General features: G+C 43.1%; 1 protein-coding gene across 6 annotated transcripts in view; it reads left to right on the top strand.

Moving 5' to 3' along the window:
* The first annotated feature begins 2,538 nt into the window (after positions 1-2,538).
* The window catches only part of KLC1 (kinesin light chain 1), a 67,364-nt gene continuing 44,567 nt past the window's right edge, over positions 2,539-25,335 (top strand). For 4 of the 6 annotated variants that reach the window (XM_074996428.1, XM_074996425.1, XM_074996427.1 and 1 more), the window contains exons 1-2: positions 8,379-8,473; positions 23,411-23,672. In XM_074996428.1, the coding sequence (XP_074852529.1) occupies positions 8,418-8,473; positions 23,411-23,672 (318 nt within the window). In that variant the 5' untranslated portion in view covers positions 8,379-8,417. Of the gene's footprint in view, positions 2,829-8,378; positions 8,474-23,410; positions 23,673-25,335 lie in introns of those variants that run through there. The other 2 variants (XM_074996426.1, XM_074996429.1) reach the window with 2 other exon arrangements.

Raw genomic sequence — 25,335 nt, 5'->3', positions numbered from 1 at the left:
AGGGCTGCCTCCCCCACTCCCCCCGTGGGTCTTCTTACCTCCATGAGGACAGCCCCGATGGTGGCCTTGCCGACGCCAAACTGCTGGCCCACGGATCGGAAGCTGTCTGGAGTGGCCAGCTTCCAGACAGCGATGCCGACCTGTTTCTCCACTAGGAGGGCATGCCGCATGGCGGTGTCCTGGTGCCTGAGTGCGGGGGTGAGCCACTGGCATAGCTCCAGAAATGTCTGCCGGCTCATCCTAAAGTTCCTGAGCCAGCGGTCATCGTCCCACTCCCCAAGCACCAGCTGCTCCCACCAGTCGGTGCTGGTGGGGTAGCTCCACAGCCGCCGGCGTGTGAGGCGGGGGGGGGTCGGGGTGCTGCAGGGTTGGGGGTGCGCTGGGTTGGGGCTCGCCCTGCTCCTGCAGGGGCGGCTGGGTGGACCTCTGGCTGCTGCTGCTGCTGCTGCTGCTGGGGGGTCCATGACTGCATCGCCCAAGGTCTGCGTGCCTATGGCTCTGCAGACCGCGTGCTGTGCAGGCTGTGTGTGTCTGGGAGGGGCCCTTTAAGGGAGCAGCTAGCTGTTGCCCCGGAAGTGCTAGTCTGCCCTGTGACCCTGTCTGCAGCTGTGCCTGGCACCCCTATTTCGATGTGTGCTACTTTGGCGTGTAGACGTTCCCTCGCTGCGCCTATTTCGATGTGGTGCTGCGCAACGTCGATGTTGAACATCGACGCTGCCAGCCCTGGAGGACATGTAGATGTTATTCATCGAAATACCCTATTTCGATGTCTCCACATCGAAATAGGCTACTTCGATGTAGGCTTCACGTGTAGATATAGCTAAAGTGTTCTGGTGAATAATTTTTGTTTGACCTCTGGCTGTGTTAAATGTAGTGCATGTTTACCATTTTAATCAAAAGGTATCAGGTTCTATTCTGTGTAGATAACTGCACAGCAAAAAAGTACTGATGCTGTGTATAGGCTAAAGCAGAACCTCCCTTTGAAGCCTTGCTTGTCTCCTGTGCTGCTTGAAAGGTGCAAAGGTGAACAGAAATCTCTGTTCTGCAGATTTTCTGAGATATACATGTTCCAGTGGTTTCTAGCCAAACAGTATGACTATGGGATTTACATATTCTATTCTCAGTCTTTTTGCAAGGCACTGGAACTTTCTTTAAGAAAAAATCAATTTAGGAAATTTTGTACAAAAAACAGTTAACAGAACATGAAGATTTGTGGAGAGACATTCAGGAAACATCAAACAAACTTTGCCTTTCCCTGGATGTGAACTGTGGCCTTGTCTAGTCCTGAATTTAAATCTAATTTAGCATACATTAAAAGCAACGTGCCTTGTCTCCACTGTACTTCTCAAATATATTAGCACTAGCATTCCCTATTTCATAGTCCTTGGCTGGAGTAAAGAATGAACTTCACACTTCTGGAAGGAAGGGAAACAGGCAAGAGCAGGAATGATAGCATATCGCCATGTCATTAAGGGGCATTTCTCACTTCATGCAAACTATTGCCATTTTTCTATAAATGAAGCAGTTTTAGCTGGCCTGCAAGCAGCCCAACAATGAGACCGGAAGCTCCTCCCTTCTAGCAACTTTGAGCCCTGCCTGGATGAACCACCACCCTCCTGACCCGCTGTCTTCCTCGTCTGCCTCTTGGAGCAAAAAAACCAGTCACTTTTGCTGTAGGATGAGCGTTCTCCTCTCTCTTGCAGCAGGAAGCCTGACAATGCCACTCCTGCTCCTCTTCTATCTCCACTCTTACAGCCATGGGGCTGGCTCACTGCCTCCTCCAGTCCCTCTCCCTGCAACCCCTGGTCTGGGAAGAAGCAGAAGATGATGAGCCCCTTGAGCAGCTTAGCCTGGACCCGGAAGAGATGACTGCTGCAGTTACCCTGTCCCCGCAAGGCCAGGAAAGATAGCAGCCCTTACTCCGAGGGGCTACAATGATAGGGTGCAAGGGAATGGGCTGAACTGATGGGACGACTGAAGAGAGGCGGCTGACTGGGGCCAAAACTAATTGCTACGCAAGGGATGGGCAGCTCCTGCAGCCGGGGCTAAAATCACCATACCCAGTAAATGTGCTACTTGTGCTTCACACAGTGAAGACCGAGCACGTTAACGTCAGAGCCAAGGTGCCCCTCTTTGCAAATGGGGGGCGCCGCGTGATGTGCTGCATGAGGACCGCACAGGCTGGAGGCGGGGTAAGGACAGAAGCTGTCTGACCCTCCGCGGCTCCTCTCTCCGGGACCGTCGTCGGGCGCACCGCGCGTCCGTCCAGAGGAACTTATCTGGCCCACCCGCCCCCTCAGCCACTTCTGTCGTCCCTTCACCTCCTCGCTCTCCTGCTGCTGCCCCGCCCTGCAGCTAGCGGCGTGAGGAGCCCCACCGGCTGAGCGCCCACCAGCCCTGCCCCGCCGGCCCTCGCGCTTCAACCGGCGCACGCGCCTTGCTCTCTTCTTCCCCAAGCTCTCGAGCTCCTGCCCCCGCTACGGGGGTGACGTCATGGGTTTGGACGCAGAGCATTGTGGGTCGGGAGGGGCCGCCATTTTCGGTGGGGCGGAGCGAGCCGCACAGGCTGGGAGCCGGGAAGGGGACGCGCGGCGGCGCCTGTGGCTCGTATTGCCCGTAACTGTCAGTGCCGCTGCCGCGCGGGTGGCTCTGCGCTGGCGGCAGTTACGGTAGCGCCCAGGGCAGCCGGCGGTCGGGGAGGCCGCTGGGGTGGGTGGTACCGCCCCGTTCCCCCCTCCCCCGCCATCTCCGGTGCGCTCTGGGGGTGAGGCGCCCTGGCCGCCTCGCCAAGCCCGAAGCGCATCGCCACAGCCTTCAGCACCCGAGCGGTGAGTGGTGGGGGAGCGAGAGGCTGGCTGCGGCCGGGCCTTGAGTCTGTCGGGTGATGGGGCAGGGATTGGAGTACACGGGGCATTGAGCTCGGGGGCGTGGGGCCGAGCCCTGTGGCTATGGGGCATTGGGGCAACTGGGGAGTGTATCGGGTGAAGATGGGTGGGAGGTGTTCGCAGAGAGGGAGCAAGAGGCGGTTGACGAAGGGTGGGGTTGGCTTGTGTTTTGTCATTTTCCGAGAGCGCTGAACCTCACCTCCCTTCCCGTCTCCCGTGACACAAACAGAACAAAAGGCTGGGCAGGTCCTCTTGGTTTGCCGGTCCTGCTGTAGCTCATGGTTACAGCCAGTCTTTTCAGTGCAGTCTGTCTGTCAATCCCGGTTAATCGGAACATGCTCTGGCATGCTTTGCTTTTTTTTCCTCCTCCTTTCTTGCTCTTTCCTGTCCCCCACACAACCCCCATCCTGGGCTGCAGTTAGGGCCTGAGGATGCCCAGGGAGGAAACCCTGGACAGAGTTGTAGGACAAAACGGAGGTATTTCATCCCCTACCTCTTTCTTGTATTATTTGCACAATCAATAGATAGGTTGGTTGGTTGTTCGCTAGTTCTGAAATAGTGAAAGAACAATACTGACAGCTGTCAGGCCATTTTCATGTGTGATGGCTGGCTTTATAAATTACAGGGGTGTTAGCCATAGTATAGATTATGTCATCATTCTATACCTCCTCTATTTTGAAATGTTAAGACTCTGACTAGGAGGTCTTGGTCCAAGAAGCTAATCATAGTTATGAGATTTAAAAAAACCCTAAATCAACTCTTCAAAAAGCTGCACTTAATGTGAGTAGACTAATAGTATTGTACTATAACAATACTTTAATCTGAGTAGAATAACAGGTTTTATAAATTCATAGTTCAGGCTAGTTTTCTGCATAGAATCTTCTCCCCAAGTAAATAACTTAGTTCATAAGGATTTGTCACTGTTTTTAATTTTTTCCAGATAACACATTATCTGTGTAATATGTGAATCTTTATAGTCAATTAAATACATTATCAAAATTAAAAGCATGTATGTAGAGCTCTTTGCATTTCTGTGGTATCCTTTGTTCTAGGGATCTTGGAGATCCTATCTTGATCACTAAAGGGATTGCATAATTATAATAGATTAAATCCCTAGCGAATAATTTAAAAATACAAAAGCATTTAAGCTATTTCTATTTTAATTTTATTTGATTTTAAACTTTTGTCTGTAATGTTTGAAAACTGAACGTAACAGTAATACAAAAAGCAAAACTGATCAGAAACAAATGTGTGGCATGGCATTTCATTTGGGGTATGTCTGATTTATTTTTGTTTGTGGACACAATTTGCGCAGAAAACCTGCATCCAAATTAGCACAAAAGGAAATGTTTTAAAAAATGTCCAGATACAAACCATTGAAAAAAAGTAGGCTAAATTTTTGAAGTTAGCTTTGATTTAAAAAAAATCTTATTTGGCAAATAATTTTATTTTTGATTAAGAATTGCATAGCTGAGGTACAACATGACTCAGAGTAACATAGCCATAGGATTAACCATAGGATTGAGTAACAAGTTCAACATTCATACATCATAGAGAGCAAGTGGATCTATTAGATGAAATTGAGCACAGGACTTCAATGTTTTTTCAGTCAACAGAGCAGTTTTATAGTTAACACACTGTTAACAACAAATTGCTGTGACGTGACTGCAAATTTGGGGAAGTGTTAGAATGTCAGATTCAGAACTGTGCAGACCCATATGGGGGCAGGGGGCAGAAAATTAAAACAGTCAATTCCTCAAAGTCATACAAAAATGCAGTATCACTTCTGCATTATGTTGCAGTTAAAAAGTTTGGAAATCTTTTTCTGTTTCTGAGGATGATTGGAATGGACAGTCTAATTAATATGAGAGTCTAGGAACATTATACTGTCTCCTGTTCCTTTTAATTAAAACAATACTGCTATCAAATAGCATTTAAAATCAAGAAAAATGAATAAGTTGTCAATTGTATATTTAAAATTTTCTTGTAAGCATTATGGCAAGGCACGGTGAGAGGCTAAGTGGCTGGGTAGTTAAATTAAGAACAATCTAGGTTCTTGGTGAAAGAGTAATGGTTGCCTGAGAAGATTTGTTAACCTCATACGCCTGTTCCATGACATGACTGGTTTTGTTCTTTCAAGTGGCAAGTCCTCAGATCCATTTGAGATGTCCAATGGTGTGAAGCAAGGGTGCGTGCTGGGCCCGGTGTTATTCAGTCTCTTTTTCACATGTGTCCTCAGCCATGCAGATAGGGACCTGGATCATGGCGTCTACATAAAATACAGACTTGAGGGGTCACTTTTTGACCTTCGTCTGAGTGCTAAAACCAAGATGCTTGAGAGGCTCATCCTTGAAGCCCTTTTTGCTGACGACTGTGCACTTATGGCACACAAGGATCTGATCTCCAGCTCATCGTCAACAAGTTGCTGATGCCACTCACCTCTATGGTTTGACCATCAGCCTAGGAAATACTGAGGTACTGTTTCAACCTGCTCCAGGATCTGGTGCTCTTCCCGTTTTAATCTTTATTGAAGGAACAGGGTTAAAAATAGAGGAGTTCAAGTACCTTGGCAGTGTGATAGCCAATGATGGCTCCCTTGACAAAGAAATCAATGTCAGAATTTGCCAGGCCAGCTGGGCACTAGGATGTCTGAGAGGGCGAGTGTTGACTCAGCACGATATCCGACATTCCACTAAACTGAAAGTGTACAAGGCTGTAGTCCTGACCAGTCTCCTGTATGGCGGTGAAACCTGGACCTTGTACGGAAAATATGTAAAACTGCTGGAGCGCTTCCACACATGCAGCCTGAGGTCAATACTGCACATTCGATGGTAGGACAGAGTGAGAACCACGAGCATAGAAGCTATGATTCTGAAAGCCCAGCTTCGCTGGACAGGGCACAGCATACGAATGGAGGAGTCAGGAATCAACACGTCCACAGTAACCTCTCCCAGGGTAAAATGAATCAAGGTAGGCCTCGCAAGAGGTATAAAGACTGTGTGAAGGCCAACATTGCTGATGCTGGCTTCAAACCAGATCAGCTACAGCAGCATGCAAAAGACCGAACAGGCTGGCATGCTCTTATATGATATCTGTTTGACAACTTTGAAGAGCAGCAGCGGGTACGCCTCATTGATGCTCGTGAGAGGAAGAAAGCAACAGCGGCAGCCACACCAACAGAGCCAGGACAATTCCCTTGCCCCCACTGTGAATGCCCATGCCATTCAAAGCTTGGACTCCTCAGCCACATGCGAGTCCACAACTGATGAGCCTGTGCAAGCTCAAGACGTCATCGTCGGAGACGACGGACTACCTGTAGTGGTGTATGCAATTTCAAATGAGGCATCTAACTATTTAAGAGGAAAAATGTAGGACAGGATCTGGTGAGCATCTTTATGTCTTATTAGAGTAGGAGAACCAAAACAATACTGTACAGGCACCTTTAAGTTACAGAATCTGTTGCTGTGCTCATGGAGGAACTTCCCACGGGCCTGTCACAATATCCCTTCTTTTGTGCCTCCATCTGTTTCAGGGTCTGTAGTTTGGCTGGGTGCCTCTGGAAGTTTTCAGTGTATCTCCACATTCAGTCTTGAACTTTTTCATTGGCTGTTGTGGTTCTCTTGAGACATCTAGATTTATTCAGCTACTCTTTACCTTTGTCCTGCTCAGCATAGTCCAAGACTACCTTCTGTATTACCATTCTTTACCCTGTCCCTATTCACCCCCCACCCGCCTTCCTTATCCCTGTTTAAGGGACTGTTTTCACAAAAGAGATAGAAATGACCTGCTTTGTCTGTGAGCCATAGGAGAGGTACGACCGAAATACAGGGGAGGAGGCTTCTACTCCTAGTATTTCTTTATACCAAAGAAGAAAGGGGCCTTTGTTTTGTGCTAAAAGTGAAGAGACTGAACGATACATACACCTCTAATATTCAGGGTGGTAACACTTTCCCCTCTTACACCATCACAGGCAATATGGTTCAAAGGAGTCTAGTTTGACTTCAGAATGACAAGTGTGTACCTTTCTGAAGACGGGTTCCCACCAATGCAATTGCTAATTTTTAGGATCATATAAAACCCCATTAAGACAGTACATCTATGTCTGAGTTTGCTAGGCCATGTTGGTGTGCCCTTATGGGATCCTGGCTGCCAGACTTGAACTGCAACAGCTCCAACTCTCTCAGCTTGGTCACTGTAGAAGTGGATCTGTCCCACAAAAGCTCATCACCTAATAAATTATTTTGTTAGTATTTAAAGTGCTACAGGACTTATTTCTTTGTTTTAAGAAGGTTGTGGTTCTACCTCACATCATTGAAGAAATGAGATGGTGGAAGAAATCCACAAATGTATGCAGTGGAGTACTGTTTTGTTTCTGGCCTGACGAGGACTTCAGTCACAGATGCAGAGGGACAGCTTGGAGAACACACCTGGGCCATTCTCAGATGCAAGGGACCTCATGTTTAAAAAGACATGGGTGCTCTACCCCCTGCCCGTCAGTGTCCTAGAGCTCAAACTGATTAGGTTAGCCTATATGTCCTTCCTGCCTAATCCTCAAAATTTCACAGTGCTGTTCCTGACAAACAACACTTCTGTGATGTACAGTTTAGACAAACAAGGAGCATGTACTTCTATATCAGGAAACTATCAATTTCTGGACAGCATGCTCCTGTGACCCTTAAATCCCTCAATGCTAACTGGCATTGTTTTTGACAGAATATCCTGATTCTGCTGTTACTTTACCAAAGCATGTCATATGAGCTCTTAAAGGTTGTGCTGATCATTAATATTATTGAATGATGTAAGTAGTTCTTACCCACGAAAGTTTATTACCTAATACATTTGTAAGTCTTTAATGTGCTACAGAATTGCTTGTTGTGTATGAAGTTACAGACTGATGTGGCTACCCCCTTGCTACTGCTACTGTATAAGGAGTTATGTGAGTGTATGTGTATGCATTCATATAAGAACATATTTCAGTACATACTATTTTGTATCAAGATGTTAATCCTCAGCATAGATGACACACTGGTTTCTTGTTGGATCAGAGACTTTTACACATATATTGAATATTATCCCAGTCACAGTCACCAGTTTGAGCTAGATGAAGAATTATCAAATTTAACAGAGGAAAACAGCCTTATGATTTCAAAGGTTCATTTCAAAGGTTTATGGGACTATAACTGAGGGGTGGGGAAAACAACTGTTTATCCAGTACCGAGGAAGTAAATAGACATCATGTTTACATTCATGAAAAGTAGATCACAACCAACTTTGATTGGAAACACAACAAAAGGAATTTGGGTAAGACTGATCTAAAAATCAAAAAAGAGTCTACGAAAAGTTGAACAAATAACAAAAAATGAATATAAAATAAACTCACAAATATGCAGGTGAAAAAATAGAAAGGCCAAAGCACAAAAACAAGGTCAAACTATCTAGAATCATAAAGGTTAACAACAAAAACTTATAACGTTTTTAGAATGAAGAGGAAGTCTGAGGATCAGGAAGGTCCCGTTACTCAATGTAGAGAAAATGTGGAAGTGGCAGAGATGCTTAGTGACGACTTTGTTTTGGTTTTCACCAAAAAGGTTGGTAGCAATTGAACACCTAACATAGTAAATGCCAGTGAAAATGGGGTAGGTTCAGAAGCTAAAATAGAAAAAGAAAAACTTAAAAATCATTTAGACAAGTTAGATGTCTTCTAGTCATCAGGGCCAGATGAAATGCACCTGAGAATATGCAAGATATTGACTGAGGCTATATTGTGCCATCCTGACGATATATTGTGACATCTTCATCCACATCATTTTCTCCCAGTAAGTTTTCCGTATTACGCTTGGTTCTTTCAGCTAGGCCGTGCATCACCTTCTTGCACTGCTTACACTTGACATGTTTTCTGTTTTTACTCAGAGGACACGTTTATTCAAAGTATTCCTAGGCGGGGGATCTCATGTCCAGAAGCCAGAGCGTATTTGTTGTAGCAAAAGCGTTGGGGAATATAGGAAGCTGTGTGTACTGAATAACATGTTCTCTTTTTCTTTCCAGTCCACCTCGTCGTTCCTGTCTATGCTGTCTCTGACCTCTCCTATATATTCTCTGTCAGTTTTAAAGATAATGTCTTTACTAACTTCTCTGCTTTGCTTGACCAAGGTCCACTACCGCTTAAACACAGAACAAAAGCAATCCTATGTAGCTTGTGTCTTTCTTTGCATATGTTACTTTTTAGACTGTTGAGAAACAGAAATTGATAGCAAGAATCAAGAGCTAGTAGGTAAGCGGGACAGAATAGAGCCTTCACTCATTTTTATTAGGCTGTAAGTGTATGTGTGATGTGTTTTGTGATGAAATTTAATTATAACTGTTACAGTATTTTTAAATGAGAAATAATCTGATTAATTTTAGTAATTTTTATCCACCCTGGATTTTTAAGAGCAGGGCAGGCATACACCTTTCAAAAATTGTCTGGGTGGTGTTTGGTCCTGCCATGAGTGCAGGGGACTGGATTTGAAGACCTCTTCATGTTCCTTCAAGTCCTATGATTCTAGGACTGCTTTAGAGCAGGTTAGCCTGTTAATTTAATAACCAGTTTCCAGAGACTGAACTTGATTGTAAATATATCTGAGTGCTGTCGTATTATATAATGAGGTCTGACTGTGATTAATCATCATCAGTGTAATCAACTTGTATGTGTACTGCTCCTGTGGAAACAGCATACCTGTGCATGTTCGGATAACTGGCTGCACACGAGAGGGGAATGCTTCAAAGGAGCCCTAGAACTGGAGTCCACATATTGTTAACCTGCAAGGAAAAATAAGGGCTGGCATAGCCCAGAGGAGATTAAGGTTGCTGGCCAACTGGCTATGCCATGGACCTAACACCTAATTAAGCATAGGCAAATCTGCCTCTCATTGGAGGCAGTAGGTAATGAGGTAGCTCTGAGTCCTGTGCATCTGGAGAACTGCTAACAGCCATCTGGGTGGGATTATCCCAATGGCTCTTTACCTCCTGGGAGTCAGCAGTCACCTGGATGACTTTCTGAGCAGACAGTGTTACTGAGCGGTCTCTGCAGAGCTCCATTATAGAACTCTGTAAATATAGCCGATAGTTTGGATTCCTTTTCATAGATTTCTTCACCACCATTAACACCGAGTGTTCCCGTTTTCTTGTTCCAGAGGGAGCATAAATGCATGGTCATTCCTCTTTTTACAATGGTTTTGAGGCCTTTGCTGCCCTTTTCAGCAAAGTCCTGATTTCCAGGGTGACTTCCAAACTCAGAAGAGACAAAGCCACAAGGATTCTCATAGTTCTGTGCTCTTTCTGTTTGATTGGTCTGCTGTGGCAGTTCTGTCAGCTTCTGATCCAGTTCTTGGTTTGTTGGAATTGCTTTGATAGCACCATTGACAGAAACCCTATCCAGATCTCAAACAACTGCTCTGGCTGGCTCTTGGCTGATTGAGTACCATGGACAGAGATGGCTTCATACGAAATTCTGACCGAACAAGAAAACATTGACCAGAAGAAAGACTTATTCATGTAAACGGGAATGATTTTTGATATGGGCAACCAATTGTACTCTGGACCTGGTCCAATCCTTGATACTGAAGATTCTCAGTTACTTATTTGTGCTTCAGACTGGCTTTTCATTCATTTCATTCAAGGTCTACCTCACAGCCATTTCAGTTTCTCAGGTGCCAGAACAATCGTATTGTGCTTTTTTCTTGCTCAGCATTGTTTAGGTTTCTCAAGGGCTCTGACATGCTTATTCACTAGTCAGAAAATCTACTCCTACCTGGGATTTTATAGTCCTCCTGAGGCTCATACAACCTCCCTCTAGAACCGGTGTTGGAATTCACCCTGTACAGGTTGAACTTGTCCAGTCTGGCTGTGTGGTCCAGCATGACTTTAGTTAGCTGGATGGGTGTGGTCAAGTTTCCTGTGGTCCCATAAAGTTTGCTGACACCCCCAGTCGTGGCTCTGTGTTCTGTGCTGTTTAGCTCTAATTTACCCCAAATGTAATCTAAGAGCCCAGTAAGCAGTGAAGCTTTGTTAGTGCTGCTAGACAATAATGACCTCCTGCGGTTCAGCAAAGTCTCTCCTTTGGCGCTCATTAGGTCCCAAGGGTACCAGAGTAGAGAGGTTCAACCTGTATTTCTCATTCTGAAGAAGCTATTCCTGTGGCTGTCAGTACAGCCAGAGAAGTGAGAGAACTTCAGGTGGTTATGCCTGAACCTCCCTATAAAATTATTGTAAACAAATAAGGTGGTGGTAAGACCTCACCCAAAAGTCACCACTAATGTGGTCTCTTAACTTGATTAACGTGTCTTCCTGAAACTGCACTCTGCATTGGGGTGGGGAAGGAAGAAGTTGCACAGGTGAGATGTTTCCAGACTTCACTGTATTCCATTGCAGACTGTTCAGACTATCTCTTCACATATTTTGGTGTCTGTAGCTCAGTGTTCTGAATATCAGGCATTCTCTGTAGTGAGAATATGTTAAAGTTCCTTCTCATATACTGTATCTAGCAACTTACCACCAGTGTCTGCACTAATAGGTGGAGTATAGCCTGATCATGAGGATTCAACAGTGTCAATGAAGGTGGTTATTGTTGAAAACGTGAATACCTGGCTAAATAAGCTAAGCAGTCTTTGCATCTTATGATGCCTTGTTGGTATTTGCTAGTCTTTACTACAAATCCATCCATGGTGTTAGAATTTTTTTTCTGGAAGATTAAAATCTGTTGCTTGCTACTGATACTTTGTCTGAAATATGTTTAGTCGCAGTACAGTAAACCTTTGCTTTATGCATCTTCAGGTTGCATGAAACTCACATTGTTGTGAGTTTCACGCAGCTTGAAGATGCATGGCTGTCAGCCTGCCTGGCTTCCCACAGCTGCAGGCAGCTAGGCAGGCAAAGTGCCCCTTCCCCATGCCTTCACATAGCAGCACTAGACGCTGCTTTGGGAAGGAAGGTGGAAGGAAGGTGCGGGCAGCCAGGTCGGCTAAAACCCCCTTCTGAGAGCAGCACTGCTGTCAAGCTAGGCAGGTAGCTGGGGCAGGGGAAGGGGCTAAAACCTGCTTGCCCCCCCCCACCCCCGAATATCTCCTCCATAGCCCCAGCTCACACCCACCCACCACCTGCACTGGGGGCTCCTAGCCCCGGCACACTACAGTCCCACATGGGGCTCAGGCTCCAGCCCCCAGCGTGGCACACAGAGCTCAGGCTCTAGCTCCCTGCTTACTGCCCCCATGGACCCTGCTCCAACCTCTGTGGACCCATCTCCAAACCCCTCACATCCCAGCTCAACCCCCCCTGCAACCCTGACTCATCCCAGGCTTAACCCCTTAGTCCCAACCCACCATTGAAGGCCCCCCCCCCCGACTTACCCAAATTTTGGAATACATGAGGTTTTCATGGAATGCAACCTTCACATATCCCGAGGGTCTACTGTAGTGCAAAAGTATCAGTGGATGACTGAGTTGTTGCAGATAGCTAGTCTGTCTGTTATGCTTAAATGGGATCCTGAAACAAAATTAAAAAAAAAGATTTAGACTGGTAATTCTTCCCACTTTATTATTCATTTAATTTTTTCCAGCATCTCCTTGCACAGCTTACACTTGACACCTTTTTCTGTTTTACCCAGGGAACAAATTTCTCCAAAATCTTCCCAAGTATCTCTTATGCCCAGTTTTTCTGTGGCAAAAGTGTGTGTGTGGGTGTGCTGGTGGGGGGGAAGAAAGGAAGCTGTGTATGTGCTGGATGTCTTCCCTTTTTCTTTCCAGTCCACTCCTCTGTTCCTTTCTATGCTGTCTTTATCCTTTTCTGTATATCATCTCTTTGTCTTTGACGCTGTCTTAACTCAGCTGTGCATGGTGTAGGTCCACCACCAGGTAAGTGCAGAAGAAAAGCAGCCCTATCCAGCCTGTGTCTGTCTTTGCTCATGTGACTTTTGTTTGCTGAGAAACAAAGTGGAAGCTCAGAATTTTCAAGAAGGAAGAGGAGGTAGCTGGATGCACAGACTAGAAACATCCTTTTTTATGAGGTTATGGGTACATCTGCACTATTAAATGAGACTGAATTTAAGGTTAGGGTGTTTATTTGGTTTTTTTTTTTTTTTTTGAAGCACCCAATTTTGTAAAGTAAGGGGGTGCACGTCCACACTGGCACATGAAGTCAGTGGAGTGCATCCCCATGAAGGTTGGCAGCTTTGACTTTGTCAGCAGTGCATTGTGGGTACCTTTCCTCAGTTCCTGCTGTCTTTGCTTTGGGAGTTAAGCACCTAGTGTCTGATGGGACAAAAAAGTGCTGCAGGTGGTTCTGGATGTGTATTGTGAGCCTCTCATAGAGCACTTCCCCTCCCCCCGCCCCTTTAGAAAGCAACAGCAAAAGTGTTTTCATGCTTTTCCGCCCCCCATGCAGATGCCATTGCAAGACCAGCTTAGAGCCAGTCTAGCTGCTGTGGCAAGTATTATGGGCACCTCACACATTGTGCCGCTTGTGCATGGAGCCTAAGCAACCTTCAGAGTGATGAAGACTCTGAGAAGGATGTAGACATACAGGAATGTGAAATGCTGGACAGGAGGAAAGGGGAGATGCTGGTTGCACTTGATGCTTTGTATACAGTAGAGTGCTGGTTCTGGTGCCCCAAAACAATCTCAGGCTGGTGAAACCCCATTGTTCTGCAGGTATGGGATGATCAGCAGTGGCTACAAAACTTCAAAATGCATAGGGCCACTTTCATAGAACTTTGCAAAATTGCTTTTCCCTGTCTTGAAGCACTGCATTAACAAAATGAGGCCCACTCTGATAGCTCAGAAGTAGGTGACAATAGCTCTGTGGAAGCTTGCATTGCCAGACAACTACCTGTCCATGGTTAATCAATGTGAAGTGGTCAAATCTAAGTGGGGCTTCTGTGATCCAGATAGCCTAGGCACTCAATACCCTTCTGCCACAAAAGACAGTGACTCTGGAAATGTGCAGGACATAATGGATGGTTTTGCCACAATGGCTGTGTCTGTACTAGCCAAGAACTTCGAAATGGCCATGCAAATGGCCATTTCGAAGTTTACTAACGAAGCGCTGAAATACATATTCAGCGCCTCATTAGCATGCAGGCGGCCGCGGCACTTCAAAATTGTATTTCAGCGCTTCATTAGTAAACTTTGCATGGCCATTTCGAAGTTTTTGGCTAGTGTAGACACAACCAATGAGATCCCCTAACTGAAGTGGGGTCACAGAGTTCTGTTATGTCTATCTTGGCACCAGACCACTTTGCCACAGAGTACATAAACCACAAGGGCTACGTATCCATGGTATTTCAGGCCCTGGGGGATCACAAGTGCCATTTCACCAACATCAGGGTAGCATGGTTGAAAGGTGCATGACATACGCATCTTTAGGAACTTTGATCTATTCAGAAGGCTGCAGAATGGAACTTTCTTCCCAGACCAGAAAATCACCTTTGGGGACATTGGGATGTCAGTAGTGGTACTGGGAGATTGAGCTTACCCCTTGCCTTGTGGGCTCATGAAGCCATACACAGGCATCCTGGACCACAGTAAGGAGCAGTTCAACTACATGCCGAGCAGGTGCAGAATGGTGGTAGAATACATATTTGGCCCTTTGAAATCCAGGTTCAGTGGCATCCTGACTTAGACCTCAGCTACTGCAACATTCCCCTCATGGTGACAGCCTGCAGTATACTCTGTAATTTATAGGAAAATAAGGGGGAAACTTTCATGCCAGGCTGGAGGGCTGAAGCAGATCACCTGGCCAGTAATTATGAGCAGCCAGACACCAGGGCCATAAGGAGTGCAGGTTGAGGGTTACTGTTAATCAGGGAGGCTTTGGAAAACCTGCTTTATGAATGACCAGAAAGTGACATGACAGTTAAGTCTGTTGCTCTTAAGGAGGTGCCACTTGTATGATATGTGCTGGCCTGTAAAACACCCTGTCTTTCCCTTTTCCCCCCAACACAGGCATTAAAGACACTGTTTTTGCAAGCTTAATTGTGTTTTTTAGGGGACGATAAAGGAATTCATGGCATGGGCTTTAGTAAGGAAGGGCAAGAGGAGTTTTGCCAGCACAGGTGGGGGAACGTCAGCCTTCTGCTCTGAGAGTCAGGTAATGCAATGCTGTTGTTAATCCCCTCCCCCCGCCCACATTCTTGGATGCAGATGGCGGGAGGCTGGGGAATGTGGTGAGTAGGGCATGTGGTTCTTCATGAGCTCCAGTGGGCCTGTGTACTCTTTTAAGAGGTACCTCAGGGACTTTGCCCTCTCATTAGCTGCAACGTCTCCTCTTCGTCTTTTCCTCGTGTTAATTTGCTTAATGAATGGTAATTGTTATGCAGGTTGAACCTTTCTAATACGGAACACTCTCCTCTGGCAACATCCATAATCTGGCATTATTTTAGTTATCTGAATGACCACTTATGGGTGTGGCCAAGTTTCTTGTGGTCCCATAAAGTTTGTTTACAGCCACCAGCCCTGGCTCTTAAGTGTTCTGTGCTATTTAGCTGTAGTTTACCCCAAATGTCTTCTAAGAGCCATGTAAGCTCTGGAAGCATTGGTAATATGATAGAAAATATTCACCTTTCGAGGTCCAGCAAATTCTCTCATCTGGCACCAGGCAGGTCCTGAGGGTGCTGGATGAGAAAGCTTCAACCTGTACCAGCTTCATTTTGATAGATGCATTTCATCTTCAGAAAAGAGAGTAACAACAACTGTCTTTTTTTTTTTTGAGAATTGTGCACTGTAATGTCTCTGAAATTTTATGGTTGAACTCACAGATGTCATTATGTCTCAGCATATAGTTATTCTTTGAGACAGCTGTTTAGAATGTTAGAGAATATTCATGTACTCAATAAAAGATTCAGTACCTCGTATGTGCAGTGCAGGCATCATGCTAACTTTCTTCAGCTCTTTGCTGATTCCTCTAATTTATTTATAGCCAATGTATTAAGTTTATATGACCCTTTCATAAGGATCTAGAATGTTGCTATAAAATTGTTAGAGTGCCATTCAGAAGTAACACATTACGAATGGTAAATAGTTTTTGCAGTCTTTTGGCACAACATAGACTTGAACTAGTTATATTCACTAGACTATTTTTCAAATATCAGCACCCTTCTACAAGTAGATTTTTTTTTTCCTCCAACCCTTCCACCAACAGGTCTCTGATTGCACATGTGAACTGCCACAGGTTCAACCTCCCTCGTCCAGCACCCTTGAGACCTGAATAGTCCTGGACCAGGGATTTTGCTGGTTCAGGGGAGGTCAATTCTGTGCCCCCCTTTTCCCCTTCCCCCCCCACTGGCATCCAACCCCTGCTCCTTGGCTTCCTGACCAGCTCCCCTACTGCAGGCCTCCTTGCTGCCAGTTTCCAGCCCCATCCACCCTTCCCTGGGCCACAGCTTCCTGCCTGACCCCAGCCATGGCTTCCCGCCTGGCCCTGTTGGTGAGCCACTGCTCCCCAGCTTGGGGCTTTACGTGAAGCCTGGATGGGGCATCCCTAGGCTCTGGCTTCCTGCCTGGCCCCGACAATGAGCTGCCCTTGAGCCCCTGCTCTCTGGCTTGGGCTGCTGGTTTCTCTGCCCTGGCCGTTGCTCCCAGGGTGAAGGTTTCTCGCTGGTGCTACTGGCCTGGTCTCCCTGGCTGCCGCTGACCCACCTTGCTGCCAAACCAGCTGTGGCTGCCCTGCCTTGGGATCCTGCCTCTGGCCTAGCGGGCCCCCCCCCCCCCCCCCCCCCGACTCTTTCCAAGCCCAGGGACTCTCTGGTCCTAGAAGACCCATGGTCCTACTGGACAATGGCTGTTTCCAGACAAGAGAATGCTGGAGTTTCAGCCTGTGCTCACTTGTTGTCGGACCCCTGCCTTCCTGTTCTTTTGCTAGGCAGTACGGCTGAAGCGTTCTGGAGCAGCAGTGTGTCAGGCAGCTGTTTCACTAGGCTCTCCTACTGTGCTTCTGAGAAAACAAATACAACAGACCAGAGCTACTATAGCAGTAGCAGGCTAATTCAGTTACTCTAAAGGTCTGGCAAATAATTAGTTAGTATACTTTGGATGATAGTATTATGGATATAGAATTATCAATAAAGACATTAGAATTTGATTGTTTACCTGTTTTTTATCTGGATTTGTTGTTTATTGTCAATATGTTTGTCTATGATGTAGGGAATTTTCAAATTTACTTTCATAGTGTCCCAGTTATTAACTTTTAAACATAACCTTTTTAATTAGAAAGAAAATATTCAGGCCAAAATGTCGTGAGGGATAAAAAACATAGGTAGGTTTGATTCATCTAGACCTGGCTACCTCTTCAGTGGTGAATTGGGATAGCCCTAGATCTGCATAAATACTTTGTCAAGCTTAGCTGTTCAAAATTAGGGAAGTGTTTTAAGTTTTTTTCCAGAATCTAACACAATAATTATTTGGTCTGGCTGTATAACTTTGAAGAAGCAGTTGGCTTCAGATATTGCTTTCTTTATGTAAGGAAGAAACACCAGTTTGGCTTTCCTAGCACCTACCCATAAAGCACAGTTTGGTTGAAACTGACCATTAAAATTTGCTTCAACTGTAATGTTGCCCAGTGAAATGTGCCGTTTTGCTCCTTGAAGATACCACTTATAATTGGCCTCCGAAAAGAAATAAAGATAATATACATATTTAAAGATGAAACCTTAATTATGTAGGAGTCCTTCCAGAAAATGTAGTATTAATTAATCTTAGTGGTTATCTTTATGATCCATAGTTTCCATATGTTTTCAAATTTCTCCCTTCTCCTATACTTTATAAATCATTCTGTCAAGCACTTTGTTTTTCAAGTTGAATTATCTAGGCTAATTCTGACAGGATTTGTCTGTCAAGGTTATTGTATATCTGAATGCTATTTAAGCAGCCATTCTCCTATACAGATCCACAAAGATGGATTCTGAATATTAGAATTTCGAATATTGACATTCCCAGTTTAAGGGATTCTAAATGCCTCCACCCTGCTCTTTTGTCTTCATATTGTGGATTTGTCGTATTACCTTCAAAAATCTCCAATTTCATCTCTTTAGGCTGGTAACTCATAGGTCATGTATCTGAGAATCTGGGTAACACCTGTTATCATTCAGTTTTGGAATTTGATGGCTATCCTTTAAATAATTTAATATTAAATATAGCCATTTAGACATGGTAAAAAGAGACAGATGGCTTTGAGTGTAGTTTTAGAATTTTTCCACCCTTTTAAGCTGCCAGGATTGGAGCAAATGTGAAAATAATATGTTTTTAGAATAATGAAATCTGGACTGCAAGTCATGACTGTTACTTTTAAATATTTTTCTGTCTGTATGTAATGAATTTAAAACTTAATTGTAAACATGCATTTCTTGTCTCCTGACGGTTCTTGTTCTGTATAGATCATCTTAGAAGCTGCTCTGTTGGACCAGATGCAGCTGCTGCTCGTTTCGCCTCTCTTGATTATAACTTTAATGTATTCTCTCAGAAATATGTGCCAGATTCTTCATTATCCTTTTTCCCCATAGTACAAGTCACAGCGTCCATTTTGCATCTGTGATTTAATTGAGTGTGCAGATTGTGTCCCATAGGAAAAAAACCCAGATAAATGACACACTATACAAATAACAAACATTTATTTTTTCCACTCCAGGAGAGTGACCATTTGCATTACCCCTTGCTTTATGACAGATTTGTTATATTTTCTTATTATATGGTATGCTGACATGATTATTCAGCTGTTTATTTTTATTATCTGGAAACTAATTAATTTTCGCTGCAATGGTTAAAATGTATAGCTCAGCAAAATCATTCTGTTCTTTGTTTCCTGTTGCTTTCTGTTTGTGTTCCAATGTACCAGACTCATCATCCCTTTTCTGCAGAAGTTGGGGATGTTGGCCTGCAGTTTGTTTTTCAAATTTCTGAAATATCACAAACATCTGAGTAGCACTTAATTTTTAACGCAGGCTTTTCAGAGGTTCTCTGGTGTGAAATGCGAATTTATAAATAGCCAGAAGTCTTCTGCTGTTTACCTTAATATTCTTATGGACGAGAAGGATTAAATGCTTTTTTCATTCAGTAGAATTATATTCATTTTAGGGAGAAGGGAATGCGTCACATTATGGGTGGGAGTGGGCAAAAAGAAGAATTTGGTATGGGTTTTATTGGAATCAGTGATGCTAAAAACACACCACCTATGAAGTTACAGTACAGTATTTTCTCCTTGCAGCTTTGAAGGGCTTTCATTTTTGGATAGTTTATGTAAAGTAAAACATACCATAATTTCTCATGGCACTGGCTGGGGAGCCCACACATTTTGAAAGTGCCGCTTTAGAAACACATGCTGCTCATGTAGATGGGCCTTTCAAAAGGACCCTCAGACTTCGAAAGCCCCTTCTTTCCATTTGGTTTTGGGAAGAAGGGGCTTTTGAAATCCAGGGCGGTCCTTTGGAAAGGTCCCTGTCGACACGAGCCGCATGTGTTTCGAAAGTGGCACTTTCAAAATGTGTGCAGCTGCTATCATGCTAATGAAGTACTGCATATTCATAGCAGTACCTCTTTAGAATCTGCCAAAGTTGCTCGTTAGCATACTCCTTTCGAAAGGTGGGGGCTAGTCTAGCCACGGCCTCTATAATGCATCTCTTTAAAATATTGATTATGTTAAATTAGTGTTCACATCATTTGAAAATAATAGGATTTAAGAGCTTAATATAATTTTGACATGTTAGGAATATGCAGATTACTTGAATGTCCTGGGTTTTTATAAGCCTGAAACTACGAGGTTGCTAGTTAATATTTTATTGGCATTTGTCAGTAGTTTCACGAAATAACACCTCTTAAAACAACATATTATGGTGAAAAATGGCTAATGGTTCTGAATGTGAAACTTAAGTCATGTTAAACTTGTCTAATGTTCAGAAAGCAGGTGCTCAGCATTCCACAATTCCAGGTTCCTCTTTAAATACCTCAAGTTAGGTACTCAGAGTCAATGTTCACTTTTGATAGTCTTGTTCAGTATATTCTGAGAACTTTAGCTTTAAGCAGCACGTGTAACTTCTGCCTACATTGTAAAATCCTTCCAAGCAGTGAAGTGTTTGTTTGAATTAAGGAATCCTCAGGATGACAACTATTGGCAGCGGTTTTGCTGAAAGTGAATGATGGCGCTGCTTGGTGGTAGTAGTAGTAGGCATCCTTCAGTCTGCATAGACTATGGATCGCGCCCTTTAAAGTTTCAATTGAGGACTTCATTTACAGCGTCTATTGTGACTATGAAGACCCACACGAGAGTGACAGTCCTTGCTGCATTTCTTGCAGATGTAGTGGGTGTCTGGCAAGTCCTTATTGTGCTTTCTGTGCGATCGCTTCTCTGCTAGCTGTCTGATCTTCAACTCGCCCTTCTGAAGGCCCTTGTGTAACCCCTGCCTCCATCTGCTGCGGTCGTCTGCTAGTTCTTCCCAGTTGTCCAGCTCGATGTCTACCTCTCTGAGGTCTCTCTTGCAGACATCTTTGTAACGCAACTGGGGGCGTCCGGGAGGTCTTTTGCCAGAGGCTAGCTCACCATACAGGATGTCTTTTGGAATCCTTCCATCATTCATCCTGTGGACGTGGCCAAGCCAGCGGAGTCGACGCTGCCTGAGGAGGGTGTGCATGGTTGGGATTCCAGCTTGCTCAAGGACGGCGGTGTTGGTCACTCTGTCCTTCCATGATATTCCAAGGATGCGCCTGAGGCAGCGCAAGTGCTTGGTGGTATTCCTCTCCTAACTTCTATTATGTCTATATTCCAGGGTGTACTAAATATATAAATGTCACCTTTCTAGGTACAAAGAAAAATTTGTCTGTTCTTCTGTTACAATAATGTAGAGTGAAGAGGTGTAAGGATGATTTGCTTAGGATCTAATTCTTAGACAGAAAGTTCTTTGTCTTCGGTTCTTTCCCAATCATGCTTTAGCTTCTAATTTTATTAACTGAAGAGGAATTTGTGATATTTCAACTTTCTTTTTAATTTTCACATTTATCTTACTCCTATGTCAGCAATGTGCAACCTAGACTAGTTAGTGGGCTCTATGAGTGGCCCTTTTTCTCATTTCAGTGGATTACAAGATTGTCATAACCAAGATGGTCTCCCAGGATAGGATGGAATCTGCTCCTAGAATTTTTGAGGTATGCTGAATGAACCGTAGCAGTGCTTTGATTTGGATGCAGATGGAAAACACGACTTTCAAGTCAATGTGTGTAATCAATATGTACCCTGTTTCTTGTATCCTTGCTTCACATGTCTATCACTTTAGTAACATTGATAGGGAAAATATCTACACAGACAGAAACCAGTGGAATCTGGCAACCCTACATGTGGGCACAAGTAAGCAAAATGTCAGGTGGGCCACATTCAGAGAGTCCTGGTGGGATGCATAATAGCCATATTGGGTTAGACCAAAGTTCTGTCTATCCCAGTATCCTGTGTTAGGACAGTGACCAATGCTACGTGCCCCAGAGGGAATGAACTGAACAGGTTCTCATCAATTGATCCTTCTCCATCACACATTTCCAACTTTTGACAAACAGAAGGTAGGGTCACCATTCTTAACACAGCCTAACTAATAGCCATTAATGAACCTATCCTTCATGTATTTATTTAGCTCTTTTTTTTTTAAACCCTATTTGTTTGCTTTAAACACATGCAGTCCACAAGTTGCCTACCACTGCCCTAAATTGCAGTAAGGAAGGTTTAGGTTGGCCATTGGGAGAAACTTACTCTCAGGAAGGCTAACCATAGACATAAATTGCATAGGCAGGTTGTGGAATCTCCATCACGGGAGATTTTGAAGAGCAGGTTAGACAAACACCTATCAGGGACTGTTGAGATGGTGCTTCATTCTGCATGAGTGTGTAAGACTGGACTTGGTGACCTCTTACTCCTTACAATTCCATGATTCTGTGTAATGTAAAATATTGCTTGTCACTCTTCCTGTTAATTCTTTTCAGTAGTGAACTCCTGAATTCCTTCCAATAATTGGTACATTGAAGTATTTTATGAGCTAGTAACAGAAATGATTATAATCACTTTATTAAGTATTGCTATATTTAAACCTTTTCTTATGTAATACAGAAAGTATTATGCCTTTTTAAATTAGAATATTTAAAAACAGTTATCTGTCAGTGAGATGTGTCAACAGTTCCACATGTATCTTGAGATTACTACTTTGTGTAGACAAGACGAATAAACTTAGGCTAATCATAGAGTCCCTGGCTTTTGTTTTATGATATACAGTGAGTGTACTGTTCCTGCTTGTCAGGAAGGAAGAGGGTCTTTTCCTTTTCTTCTCTTCTCTCAGTAATGAAAGAATTCTGGTGGTCAGCACCTTCATGGACAAATGCAATTCCCTGTGTTTCACAGCTTGTATGTTTATGGAAGTATGTTGTGTTATTTGTGGTTCTCTGTTGTAGCTTCTGTGTGCGATTGAAAAGGATCCAAAATGGACTGGTGGGGAATCCTCCAATGTAGAAGGACAGATGTGGCTCGTACAACCTCTGTTTATAAAAACAAAAAAGCAGTAAAGTAGCACTTTAAAGACTAACAAAATAATTTATTAAGTGAGCTTTCGTGGGACGGACTCACTTCTTCAGACCATAGCCATACCAGAACAGACTCAATATTGAAGGCATAGAGAACCAAAAATAATAGTCAAGGTTGACAAATCAGAAAAAAATGATCAAGGTGAGCAAATCAGAGAGTGGGTGGGGGTCAAGAATTAGATTAAGCCAAGTATGCAAAAGAGCCCCTGTAATGACCCAGAAAATTTGCATCCTGGTTCAAACCACGTGGTAATGTGTCAAGTTTGAATATAAAAGAAAGTTCAGCAACCTCTCTTTCCAAAGTAGTGTGAAAATTCTTCGTTAGTAAGACGCAAATCCTTAAGTCATTAACAGAATGGCCCACTCCATTAAAATGTCGGCTGACTGGTTTGTGGATCAGGAGTGTTTTTATGTCTGTTTTGTGCCCATTAATTCTTTGTCTAAGAGAGTTTGAAGTCTGTATATTTATAAACCTCAGCATAGAGAAATGGGGTGGTAGGAGGTGTGCTTAATGCCACGGTGAATGGTAAATGAACAGTTGCAAATGATGAGGTGGCTGTATGTCAAGGACCATTTTTGGTTTCTGTAGCAATCCAGAATCTACGAGAGAGAGAATTTAAAGGCGACAGCACAGACTCTGTGCTGTTTGTTGGGTGTTAGCTGGAAATTCATTCTCAGTCACATTTTGATATATTGTATGTTTGTTTTTCAGTTTTTGCTTATGACAGTATCCTAATATAACCTTTGGGCAGAGATAAAAATGTGATAACTTAATATTCAGTGATGACATTTGGAAATATTGCATGCATTTCACAGTATAAAGACACACAAATATATTCTAAATAAACATATTCAGGCATTGCAAATTAAAAATGCCCATGTATGCAAGCTTTATGAAAACTAAAGCATTGATATTCAGTTGTTTGATTTTATTGTTGTATTTTTTTATTACAGAATGTATGACAATATGTCCACAATGGTGTATCTAAAGGAAGAGAAGTTGGAGAAGCTTACTCAAGATGAAATAATTTCTAAGACTAAGCAGGTGATTCAGGGACTAGAAGCACTGAAGAATGAACATAATTCCATTTTGCAGAGTTTACTTGAGACGCTGAAATGTCTGAAGAAAGATGATGAAACTAATCTGGTGGAAGAAAAATCAAACATGATTCGAAAATCACTGGAAATGTTGGAACTTGGACTTAGTGAGGCACAGGTAAAATTGAAATGGGAAGATCATTTCAAGCAGTGACTACAGTTATGATATGAAAGCAAATGCAAGCTTTATCTGTTGGGACTGTAGTTTGGTTAAAGGCATAACATGAAAACTTGGAGATCAGTTTTTGAACTTGCAGCATTTATTAAAATGAGCAGTATCAGTTTGTGTTCATAATTATTTTTATACCTTATTTGTTACAGGGAAATATTTTATACAACTATATAGAGTGACTACCAGTAGCAGTTTTAGTGCATCATACAGCAAATTAAGCATTGACCATTAAATCTTGGTCCTACTGAAGTAACGCAAAGTTATTCTTTGACTAACTGCATTGAAATGAGACTTTTATTTTTCTATGTAGGCTTTTTTGTGGCACTTGTCAGGTAGCAGCATCTTAGCACCTCATAGATATTAAAGATCCTCCCAACAACTTTGGAGAGTTATGTAAATTGAAGAGAATGTTTTCCTATGTTCACTGAGGCACAGAGAAATTAACTAATTTGCTGAAGTTCATACAGAGCTGGGAATAGACCTTCTGAATCCCAGTCCAAGGACTTGGAATATTTTAGTATTCGTAGTGCATAAGCATCTCTAACGTTCACCCAAATTTTAGTAAAATTTAAAACAAATAGTTTAAAGATTCACTAAACATTCCTGATTTAAATGAGAAAATAATTCTGATGACTTACTAAATGTCTTGGTTGGAGAAAATGTTGTTTTGGGAAAGATGGGCAGGAGCTGCAAAAGTGATGTGTGTATGAGAATGCTGACGGGGACGGGCAGGTGAACTGCAAACTGCTTTGCGGTTTCAGACTATTTTCAAAATGTTTCGTAAATATTTTGAATTCTTTCTTTAATTTTAATACACAAAGTTGCAAGACACAGCTAGATTATTAAGACAGCCAGCCTTTGTAGAGTGAAACATTGTAAACTTTTTAAAAGAAAAAAATGCCGACATATATGTTATCAATTATGCGGGAGGTCTTTTAAAATTACATTGTGTGGATATGTATAGAAAATTCTTATAGAAAAGAAAAGAAATAAGAAAAGAAAAATGCTTAAAACTAAATAAAAGCCTGAAATTGATTAGTTCTGTCTTGAAGAATTATTCACTGTAGGACTGCTTTTATGCTAAAAGTATCCATTTAAAGAATGATACTGCCTTCTGGAAAAGCAGAAATTTTAGTAAACATGAATCATGCAAAGAAAAATGAGTTTTGAGCATTTCAGAACTGAATTTTAAGAGAAATCTTTTATGAAATCAAGGGAAAGAGGAAAAAATCCAGGGGGCAAATTCCTCCTGAGAGCCAAATGACCTCTTTAATTATGTATGAGCCAGGTTTACAAAGTGAAGGCAGTAGGCTGCCTGTGATCTATACCAATTTTTCATACTGTTGTCTGTGTAAATCTCCCAGTGAATGAGGATGGAATATGGTCATTACATAGTTAGTAAAATTATTTCTGTATTTAGCTGCATTAATTAGAGAAAACAAGGAGAAGACATTTAGATGGAGCCACTGTTCTTTTTCCTTTGTGTCAGATACGTGTGCAATTATCTGTTTTGTGTGAACAGTTGTAATTTTACATAATCAGATGTGCAATTGCATGTCTTAGATAATTTGAGTCCTATAATCAGTTTGAAATAGGTGCTCAGCTACTG

The sequence above is a fragment of the Carettochelys insculpta genome, chromosome 6 (assembly GCF_033958435.1).
Source record: "Carettochelys insculpta isolate YL-2023 chromosome 6, ASM3395843v1, whole genome shotgun sequence".
In the NCBI taxonomy this organism is placed as follows: domain Eukaryota; kingdom Metazoa; phylum Chordata; order Testudines; family Carettochelyidae; genus Carettochelys; species Carettochelys insculpta.
This window is presented reverse-complemented; position numbering and strand designations above follow the sequence as displayed.